General features: G+C 36.0%; 2 protein-coding genes across 2 annotated transcripts in view; one reads left to right on the top strand and one right to left on the bottom strand.

Annotated features, from left to right (window-relative positions):
* Window positions 1–4,433: 4,433 nt before the first annotated feature.
* Window positions 4,434–9,760, top strand: LOC107475159 (LIMR family protein At5g01460). The gene is made up of 14 exons (XM_016094778.3): window positions 4,434–4,828; window positions 5,199–5,284; window positions 5,955–6,070; window positions 6,215–6,325; window positions 6,466–6,564; window positions 6,668–6,790; window positions 6,990–7,052; window positions 7,138–7,202; window positions 7,813–7,922; window positions 8,026–8,140; window positions 8,237–8,302; window positions 8,634–8,744; window positions 9,145–9,211; window positions 9,304–9,760. The coding sequence occupies exons 1-14, from the start codon at window positions 4,479–4,481 to the stop codon at window positions 9,349–9,351; spliced, it is 1,530 nt and encodes a 509-aa protein (XP_015950264.1). The 5' UTR covers window positions 4,434–4,478; the 3' UTR covers window positions 9,352–9,760.
* Window positions 9,761–10,203: 443 nt separating this feature from the next.
* LOC107475160 (GDSL esterase/lipase WDL1) overlaps window positions 10,204–11,452 on the bottom strand; it is a 4,433-nt gene continuing 3,184 nt past the window's right edge. Inside the window, exons 5-6 of the mRNA XM_016094779.2 lie at window positions 10,668–10,817; window positions 10,204–10,542 (exon numbers count right to left, since the gene is read on the bottom strand). Of these exons, the coding sequence (XP_015950265.1) occupies window positions 10,329–10,542; window positions 10,668–10,817 (364 nt within the window). The 3' untranslated portion in view covers window positions 10,204–10,328. The remainder of the gene's footprint in view (window positions 10,543–10,667; window positions 10,818–11,452) is intronic.

The following is an 11,452-nucleotide window of genomic DNA, read 5'->3' on the forward strand; positions in this document are numbered from 1 at the left end:
TACTCTTTCCACTTGTTGCACAACACACTCCATGGCTGCTTGAAATTGATCCAATGCTTCCTTAAGGTGATCCCTTGACTCTTGTTCCTCTTGGATATCATGATAGGGATCATATGGCTCTTGGATCGATGGACATAAGTATTCTTCCATGTAAGGTTGTGGTGGAAGGTAGAATTCATCTTGTGGTTGAAAATTTTCATATATTGGGGTGGTTCATCTTGGTAATAATGTGGAGGGGGTGGCTCTTGAAAGGGTTGATATTGTGGTGGTTCCATATATGGCTCATATGGCTCAAAAGTTGGTTGGTGTGATGGATATGGATTAGAGTCATATGAAGGTGGTTGGTAAAAAGGGGCTTGGGAGTATGGTTGAGAATTTTGTTGAGGGTATTGATCATAGGCATATGGTGGTGGTTCTTGAAAGTCATAGGGAGATTCACCATAGCCATTTGATTGGTATGCATCATAGAATGGCTCTTCTTCATAGTGCATTGGTGGGGGTTGTTGCCATGAGGATTGATCATATGCATATGGCTCTTTCCACCTTTGATTGTTCCATCCTTGATACACATGTTCATTGTAATCTCCACTCCCTACAACATAGTTGTAATCACACTCATAGCCAAAATGAGAATTCATGGTGAAAAGAGAAAATAAAAACAAAAGCTACTAAGAAATAATGAAACAAAGTCCTAACTAGCAAGCAATCCAAAAAAAAATCAAGCTATTCACAATATTCACATATATGCAATAACCAATAACATAACACCATTGCAATTCCCCGGCAACGGCGCCCCTTGCTCTTCAATCCTTGGCTTTAAATAGCAGTTTAGGCGCCAAAGTTGGTTGAGATTGGGCCCCACAACCCTTCAGAATTCGTTGGCCACATTTTCATTAAAAAATTCATAAACCAGCACCGACGCGTACGCGCACAGCACGCGTACGCGTCCATGGGGTGATTCGCAGGTGCGCGCAAGCGCCAGGTGCGCGTGCGCGTCCATGGGCGAGTTCAACTTCTTTGACTTTTCATGATTTCTCCACTTTGCATGCTTTTCCCTTCACTCCTTTGATCCATTCCTAGCCTTTTCAATCTGAAATCACTAACAAACACATCAAGGCATCTAGTGGAATCAAAGGTGAATAAAAATCATCAAATTAAGGGTCTAAAAGCATATTTTCACATTTAAGCACAAATAAGGAGACAATCACAAAACCATGCTATTTCATTGAATAAATGTGGGTAAAAGGTGATAAAATCTCTTAAAATCAATACATGATAAACCGTCAAAACGGGGTTTATCAGGCAGCAACTCAGAATCTTTGCTCCATGTCTTGCGGGACTGTCCAGTCGCATATAAAACATGGAAGAGCATTGATGACAGGTTGGATGCGGAGAATTTCTTCACCAAACCTCTTATCCCTTGGTTGATGGAGAACTTATCTTTCCAATCTTCTTTCAAAGGGGTTCCGTGACCCCTCCTCTTTACTAGTACCTTAAACTTCCTGTGGTTTCGAAGGAACACTTTTGTCTTTGACAATGATAGAGTCCCAGATGAAAGCAAGATTCATGAAATAGCCTGGTATATGGCACAGGACTATCACAGGGCGCATTCTGAGTCTATGCGATCTAGGAGAAGAGTGGAAACTTTTGCAGAGAAGCTCATTAAGTGGCAGCCACCTCCTCCTCCTTTTATCAAGCAGAATTCGGATGGCTCAGTTAGTAAGGATGGCAGAGCAGCTTGTGGTGGTATCCTTAGAGACAGCAATAGTCAATTCTTAGCTTGCTATAGTGCGAATTTGGGTGCATGCACTGTGACTACAGTTGAGCTTTGGGGCATACTCTTCGGCCTTGAACTAATCATTAACTTGGGACATTCCCATGTTGAAATTGAGGTTGATTCAGCGGTAGCAGTGCAGCTATACTCTCAGGATTTGGGTAACCTACATTCGGTAGGAACTCTTGTATCAGCAATAAAGATCAGGTGCAACAGACTCAGCAGTTGGACTCTTCACCATGAATTCAAGGAAGCAAACTCTTGTGCCGATAAATTGGCATCTTTTGGTCATAGTTTAAGCTATGCATTTCTTTTTTTCATTGCCACCTTGTATTTTCTTGCATTTCTTTACTGATGTTGTAGGAACGGTTCACTCCAGAATAGTTTCTGGTTAGTTTTCTCCTTTTTGGGCGTTTAGCCCAATTGTTAATCAAAAAAATAAAGTAAATTACGTACATAACACACGCAACGCAAGAACTTAACACTAGTTACATTAATAAGCATTTCAAAATTCAAAAAGACATCAACATTTTAGGGGAAAAAAAACGAAAAACCTACCTACATGTCCGATTGGTAAATTGAGAATAGACAAAAGTATGGGTGGAAGTGGTTGAGCTACTCGACAAAAGATTGTGGCTCGATTTATTTTAGACTCGGCTCGACTTGGCTTATTTTATTAAACATGTCAGATTTTGACTTTTTGTTAAGGCAGTTAAACGGGCTATTCCGACCTATTTAGACTCGTTTCATTAATTTTGTGGGTTAAATGGACTGGACCGTTTAATTCCGTTTTATTCCGAGCCATAATTTTTCAATTCGGACCATTTATAGTCGATCCGATGAGTTAAACGGGCAAGTCTGTTTATCCTTTAATTTTATTTTTTAAAAAATATTTTGACAAAAAATATCACTTCTAGGTCAAAAGTCTTTATAAAATAATATTTTTTTAGTTGATGGGTCTAATTTTCGAGTCGAATAAAAAGTGTTACTTTTTAAAAAATGTAAAAAAAATAAACGGCCTGTTTAGCCCGTCATGTTTTTCGGGTTAATCGGGCTTAGCCCATTTAACCCGAAATTTAAACGAGTTTAATTTTAGAGACAAAGCCCACCTATTTAAATGGGGAAACGGGCTGACCCGATAGATTTGACCAATTTTAACAGCCCTACTTTTTGTAAAATCTATTAGTTAAAAATGTCAAGTTATAAACTTTAAAACAAGCCCATAAAACTCATTGAGTCGGCTCGTCAAAATATTTTATGTAAAAATAAATTATTCTTAATTTAGACTTATAACTATTCATTTATATTAAATACAAAATAAAACTAAAAAAAATCAATAGTCAAGACTATTAACATTATAGCATTTTTGTTCAAAAAAAAAGTTTATGAATTATAAGTGTGGTTATGATATATGACTAACGATTGATATATAAATGAATTATAATTTACAAATTATGAATTATAAATTTTAGAATATATTTAATGTCATTTTAAATTTTTTTAAGTTGATTATTTTGAGTTTTAATTAACAAAACAAACTTTTGAAATAAGTCTGTGAGTTTGTTAAATTTTAAATAAGCCGAAATCAAATCTAAAAAATAATCTATTAAAAAATAATAAATGTAAACTTAAACTATTTATTTATAATATAAATAGACTCGTCAAAGTTAAAATTCATACTAAATTTGACCTATTTCTCGCCAAGCAATAGTAGCATCTCAAAACTCCATCTTACGCTCAAGAGCTTAAATAAAATTTGTCCTTCAACGAACAACCCCATATCACATATGCTCTTAACATATAAACTTGAACTTCTCTATTCACCACTATTTGTCGGGTTTTTTTCTTTCTTCTTTTGGACTTGATACTACAAGCTCTGGTCACTTTCTTAGTGTGTGTTTAATTTCTTTTCCAGCGCCGTGGAGGTTACAAGCGGTTTTTATTTCAAAATAAAACATGCTTCCCCCACTCTTCACGTTAACAAGCCCTGAAGCCCACAACGCAAACCCACCCAAAAGAAAAAAGAAAACAGAAAAATAAGTATAAAAAAATAAATTAATTAAATTTTATATTTATATTAGTATTTATCTTATTTATGCTATAATTTAGATTAATTTAAAAATAAAATTTTACATTATATTATATTTTTAATTGTCTGATGGTTTAATTTTATTATCATCACAAACAAAATCAACATTATTATTTATATTAACCGTATAAATAATTTAATTTTTTCATTTTAAAAAATCCCATTTATTTTTTTAAAAAAATAGACAGGAAAAAAAAAAAAGAAATATCGTAAGCGTCAGTTACAACCTCACCCGTCTCAGTACAGCCTGTGTTCAAACTCAGCACAGATTGCCTCTCTCCTCTTTTATCTCTTCTTCTCTAACAAAACCTAAAATTAAATCAAAAAAGAAAAAAGGAAAAAAAGTTCCTGTGATTTTACATCAATACCCTCAAACCGCTAGTGATATCCGTCTACCCTCGCATGGTCAAATAGTAATTCCATCTCCACCATCTCAAAACCACCCACCGGAACCAAAAAAATAACAAAAAGACAATGCTCTTCGCCATTCTCTTCTATTCTTCTTCCTCCGATCCACCACCACGATCCCTTCTCCCGAAACCCTAACCCTAAATCCCCAAATTCTCCAGATAGCCTCGAATCGAAGGAGAGAAAAAACGGAATCATTGGGCGACAATGGGGGATTTCAACCTTGCTCTGTTGATCGTGGCGATCGTGGTGTGCGTGATCGTGTTCCTGGTGAACGTGTACCTTCTCGTGAACTACCAACATCCTGATGACAAGAACCAGGCATACTTCCCCAAATTCGTCGTCGTTTTCGGTCTCTCTGTCGCCGCAATCTCCATTCTCATGCTCCCGGCAGATGTCGCGAACCGGCAGGCGTGTCGCCACGCGATCTACAATGGTGCGTGCAACCTGACGCTCCCGATGAAGACCTTGTGGCTCGTCGTTTACATCGTCGATGCCGTGCTTGTCTTCTTCGTTATTCCTTTCGCAATGTTCTACTATGAAGGCGACCAAGACAAGTAAGTATGCATGTTTTAATTGTATGATTTTGCCTTTCAAATTTTAAATTATGTTTAAATTTTTTAATAAACTTTTTCTTTTGAAAACGGCGTGGCGTGGTTGAGAGAAATAAGAACTTACAATTACGAAATAGTTGAAATTGATTTAGATTCTTTGGCGCTTTTTCTACAGACAACTTATGAAAAGGCGGAAAATTTGCAACAGTTAGAACATCGATAAAGTAGAAAGAATCTCAAATTAATATGGTTTAGACTTTAGTTGGAAAAGGCTTGATGGTGATCGTTTTTGTAATGTAGTTTGATTTGAGAAAGTTGATGTTTTATTTGAATTTTTTTTCCTTTTCCATTTCTTTGTTATGTGCTTTTGCAGGAGTATTGGCAAGAGGATTAGGAGTGCATTGTTGTGGATGGTGACCACTGCTATCGTGTGTGCTCTCATTCTGGGAATTTTGTATGGTATGTCATATTTGTTTGCTCTTGTTCCTTTTGTTATGTTTTATATAAGTCTATAATAGTCGGTGATTGGAATAGTTTGATTCCATTTCTGATGGTAGAAAACCCCAGATGACAGTCTTACATAGGTTATGTGAGTAAGTTTACGATAAGGATTTTTCAACTGATGGTTGTGTTTACTTCAGTTGTTAATGTTGAGTGGTTTGACATGTTTGGTGTACATTATGATGAAATAGCCATATATTGGCTAAGTGTAACTATTAATGCGAATGAATGTTAATCCAGTATCTGCATCTGCACAGGAAACCTTTGGTTCTTGCATTTTAGTTGGCCTCTAAGCTTTGGTTCTTGCATGAAGGGGCAATGCAATAGATTAGAATATGAAACCGTTCTTAAGCCTCCACCATGTTGGAGACTCATTCCTTGACACTGCTACCAGAATTCATGAGCACTAGGTTGCCAAACATCAATCTTACTTGTGCACCAAGGATTGCCCTCTAAGTAATTATGTGGAAAATTTCTTATTGAGTCTAAAATCTGACTGCCAAATGTCAAATGATGACCAATTAGATTATCAGTTTGTTGAGTAAACTTTTAAAATAAATTGTTACTTGACGTTGAAGCCTCAAACGCTGACTGACTGTCTCTACTCCAATTCTGAATGATCTGTTAGGGCTTGTTGGGAAGGTGGACTTTACTGTCAGGCATCTCTCTTCTTCCACAATGTCATTTCCAAGCTCATGGAGCCTAAGTAACAGTCAACAATGCCTTGGAAATGGTGCCCGTCAGGTCTCTTCTTTTTTCTAATAGCCCCCTTTACAGGGTCTTGTTTCTTTTTGGAATTTATATTTCTGTATCCTTCAACTCCTCCTCCTCCATCTTCTTTTTCTTTTGCTGTTTCTGATTCTGGTTTTGCCTTTGTCCTGAAAACAGTGTTCTGCATATTTGGCTAATCCTTCATCAGAGAAAACATGGACCATGCGTACTACCTTCCCTGAATATGTTGTTGCTCTTGCTACTATTGTTGGTTCTGTGCTTTTTGCTGTAAGTAATTCTTTAAGAAATGTTCTTATGTAAAGTTAAAATTCCTAATTTAAGCAATGAATTTCACAAGCCATGTCATATTTATGGCTAACCTTTCCTGTTAATGATATTAATCATTGTTATATCCCCATTAAATCCAGATATTTGGTGGTGTTGGCATTGCCTGTCTTCCATTAGGACTTATATTTTCATTTATTCGGCGCCCAAAGGCTGTTATCACTCGTTCACAATATATCAAGGTGAGGGGTGCTCTTATAGAAGAGGAAATAATAAAAGAATGACAACATGCTTGTTTCTTCTATGATATGCTTATATATGTGGTTGGTTGGTTGTTTACTGTAGGAAGCAACTGAGCTGGGCAAGAAAGCAAGAGAACTGAAGAAAGCAGCTGAGTCACTTCATCAAGAAGAAAGAAGTGGCGCAAAGGGTAGGAAATTTCGCAAAAATGTGAAGTCAGTAGAAAAGGTAAACAAATACTGGTGAATTAACAAGCATTTCGTGTAAAATTTTATGTGAGCCCTGGTGGAATCTGCTTTGCATATCTTGATTTGAAGTGTGCTGTTCTAGTTTGTGTTTGAAAGTTGTCTGCAGTGCAGTTAACGAAATGCTCTGCCGGTTTATGTGCTTCTAGTTTTTCACTTACCTATCTCACTTAATTTGGCAGGAATTGTTTCAACTAGAAGAAGATGTAAAGCTTCTTGAGGAGATGTACCCACAAGGCGAGCAGGTAGCTCTTGAATTTCTAGCTTTCTGAATTACAGTCACAAACGAAGAATAGTGTTTTTCCTTCTTACGATCCTGTATGAATGCAGGCTGAGACAACATGGGCGCTAACAGTTCTTGGATATCTGGGAAAGCTTGTTTTGGGAATTTTAGGGTAAGACCAAATTTGCTGGACTAAATTGAAACTGAAAATTGACAAGAATAGGAATCCTCTTAATCTGAATAAAACCATTATACTAATGCCCTTCAACTTAATCTCAATGCATTGTAAGATTGAGAGAGAAAATGAATATGTCTAGCAATCAGCTTTACTTTTACATGTAATTAGAGAATGTTGTTGGGTGGCTAGTTCTTGTTGTGATCTGTGCTAGATTTGGGGCTGTTGACTATGCACAGTGATTAGGATGTTTTTTGGTCCCTTTTTAATCAGTGTTTTGGGATGGAAGTTTGTATAAAAACTAGTTTCCTGTGTAATTACAGGAATTTTTTCCCAATAAAAAGGGTGCTATAACCTGGCTTGTATTTTACTCTTCATGTTCATTTTTAAATGGTTTAAGTATCTTCTGGGTGGTCTTTTAATTCAAGGTTCATTTTGTTTTTGCGCGTGTGCACATTTTTATTTCAATGGTAGTTTTCGGTAATATCTCCTGGAAACTTTTGCTGTGGAAAATGTCGAGGATGTGACTGATGAAGATTGTTTATTCTTAAACAGGTGTTATGGTTTTCTTATATTCTTCTAACTCAAGTTTTGAAAACTGTTCCAGGCTTATTGTTTCTGTGGCATGGGTTGCACATATCATCATCTATCTATTAATCGATCCTCCTCTATCTTCTTTCCTGAATGAAGTTTTCATCAAGCTGGATAGTATATGGGGTTTGTTGGAATACTCCTGCCTTTTTTGTTATAATTTCATAAGCTATATAAATTACATTATGCCTTATTTAGTTATTCTGAATATGTATACTGCCTTCATCAGGTCTTCTGGGAACAGCTGCGTTTGCATTTTTCTGCTTCTACCTTTTGCTTGCTGTTATTGCTGGTGCAACAATGCTAGGGCTGAGACTAGTTTTCATTACTATACATCCTATGAAGTAATCAAATAGTTGTTAAATCTATCTTTTTAGTAGCTTGTTTCTCTTTGTCCCATAATATTTATATTGATCACTCAATATGTTCACCTATGCTAGATGGGGAGCGACTCTCATGAACTCTTTTCTGTTTAATGTGGGCCTTATCCTTCTCTGCTCCATCAGGTATGTAATGTGTTACTCATCCCAATGGGTTGCCATGTACAGATTTACATTCACAATAGTGATTTTTATTCTTCTTTGGTCACATATAGTAGGAAGTTCAAGTTTTAAAAGAATACATTAGCGGTGATAAAGAAATGCAGCCTTTGATTTTCATCTAGAAATTTTTAAGTTGAATTATTATTATTATTTTCAAATTGATTGTGTCAGTAGTTTGGTTATCAGGAGTTTGATAAATACCGCTGTATATTGTATGGTTTGGGTGGGGCACTTTTCATGCTGTCATGTGCTTTGACTAGACTGCTAATAATGTTCAACTATTTCACTGTTTCAGTGTGATCCAGTTCTGTGCGACAGCATTTGCCTACTATGCTCAAGCAACTGCAGCACAGGAAATATTTGGCCACACCTTGGAGTCTCTGCGTGGAATTAAATATTTGTACAAGTGAGTAGAGCCGGAATTTTTTTCACTTTTCTGTGGCCTTTTAAGGGCAAATGTGGAACCTTTTAATAGTTTGCAAATATAATACCGCACAGTGGGATGGTCTACTTTTTTCTTGTACTATAACAACAACAAAGTCTTATCCCACTAGGTTTTGTGTGTAATTTAATATTTACACACCCAAAATATATTCAGTGTTCACAGTAAATATTTGATTCAGTGTTTACCATTTAATGGCTACATTTGTGTGTGTTGCATCAATAACTTATATGATGTTCATATTAGGAATGTTATTTTCACTATTATCGTTGAAGAGTTAATATGAATATTTACTTGTATTATTTTTTCCTTTTTTCTATACTTTGCTTATATATAACCTGACAAAATGGCTGCTACATCACAGGTACAACGTATTTCAGATCGCATTTGTTGTGTTGGCTGGATTGACATTTGTGTATTATCTTATCTTTGTAAGTTTGTGGCTTTAAAATCCTTCCTTCCTCTCTTTTATTCTTGTTAATATTGGTGATGCTGAATGGTTTTTGAATTTGGAAAATGTCAGGGATGGAGAAGAAGAAAGCCTAGTGGCAGGTTCCAATTGTCTTCATGAGGTAATGGTCTAAAGAGTATGGAACAGTGTCTTCTGAAGGGATCCCATTGTACAATCATATATCATTTAGAATGGTTTTTAGTATTCGGATGTGTTATGGCCTAGTTTTGTTTATGATGTATCTTGAATGCTAATATAGAGTTAGGCTGAAACATAATCCGAATAGAAGCATATTCCTGCAGTGTAATCAATCATTAAGATGGGGTGCCTGTGTTGTCACTGAGGCGTCTTCATTCTTTCTTCTCACACCTTTTGTATGTATTATTCTGTTGCTTGGTTTGTGTTACCCATTCTTCTGATTCTGTAATTGAATATCTTGTGCACACGTATCTCCTGGGTTTTCTAGAAGACTTTGATGTAATTCAAATCTTACCAAACAGAAAGTTGTACCAGTTGCCTTTTTATGCTCCATCTGTTTTTGTAGGCATGTTCATAGTGTTCATAGGGGATTATTTTATTTTTTTTTTCCCCTCATTTATTTATCTAGTTAACTCCTTTTGTTTAAATGGCTATTAAGTTGCTCATGAAAGAGTCCATAGCGGTTGAGAATGTATAATTAGATGTCAGTAAAATGATAAACTGACACAGCAATCGACCATTTTTCTGGTGTTGTGGATTGGCAATAAGTGTCACCCACTTGATCTTGCATTTCAAATTCCGCGTCCTTGGTTCAGAAATTTATAAAAATTGTTTTCAAGTGACTTCTCTCAGCTATCATAGGAATATTCTAGACTGCATTACTTTTGTTTTTCACAATCTTAAGGAAACCACAATCTTCTATAATTAACTTATTTGGATGCAAAACCCAGTGGTTTATATTATATATATGGCTTGCAGCATAAAGCAGAAATATAAGTAATTAAGTACATTAACGTCACAAGTTGATGAAACAGAGTTGACGCTAGGCATGCCCAAAACCACGAATAAACTTGCTCAAGATTTATTAACACATTATTTCATGAGACACTGTTAAAACACTAGTCCCATTGAAAACTTTCCTGGAAGGTCCAATTAGAAACATTTATAGGGGTCTTTGCATCAGCACCAGTTGGATCATATGGTGAGTCTTCTGAAAATTCTGTTGCCATTGACTTCCAGTACAAACTAGGTTCCCAGTCTGCTTCTCTAAGAACCTTCAATATCTCTTTTGCCACAATCTTGCTCCCTTCAGATGATAGATGAATCCCATCCCTATCAAACATGATGCAAACAAATGAAGCAAAGAAAGATTTTAACTGTTTTCAATAAACCTCTTCATGACCTCAAGATATAGACACTCCTTAAGGCAAAAGTATGAATGTGATTGGCATACTTACTTGAAGCAAACATTTAACCAGTCATTCCTTTTCTGTAGTGCAGACCAGAGATCAATGGCCTCGACATTCATCTCGCGGCACACCTCCAAACATGCTTCGGAATATATTCGACAGGATTCGTTTGTCCTTCCTAAATCCCCCAGTTGTTTACTGATTTTGGTTCAATCATTAGTTCATTAGAGTTCAAGATTAAAATGTATCGGAAAATAATCGCAATAAACTTTTACCTAAGCTAATCTGTCATAAAAACTTTTTCCTCAAAAGTTTGATTTTTATATCATAAGCTTGGACTTTATGACATATATATATGCCTGACCCTGAATGATGAGAAGGGTACAAAAACAAGAGGGTTGCTGATACATATAAATCATCTATGTTTGTCTAGTGAACAACTTAATCATTTGAGATAGACATTTCATAAATTGGTGCCGTCTATGCTGAAGATAAAAGTCACCTGCCTATGTGACTACAAATATCTATCCTATTATATTGAGACATGTGGAGGGTAGTGATTTTATTTGACCAACTTATCTTCTTGATGGCTCAGTTTTTAGTATTTTACCACAGTAGATTATCAAGACCGTTTTTAATTATTTTTCACATTAAACAGAATTTTGTAAAATAAATTAGAAGATTTGTAAATAAAAATAAAAAATTGAAAACAAATTGATTTAATTCTTTAGAAGCAGTAGGGCTTAGGGGTGACAACGGGGCGGGTAGGGGCGGGTTTTTGCTCTACCCGACCCCGCCCCATCCTACAATAATCTGCATAAAATCAGCCTCGC

The sequence above is a fragment of the Arachis duranensis genome, chromosome 2 (assembly GCF_000817695.3).
Source record: "Arachis duranensis cultivar V14167 chromosome 2, aradu.V14167.gnm2.J7QH, whole genome shotgun sequence".
NCBI classification, from domain to species: Eukaryota; Viridiplantae; Streptophyta; class Magnoliopsida; order Fabales; family Fabaceae; genus Arachis; species Arachis duranensis.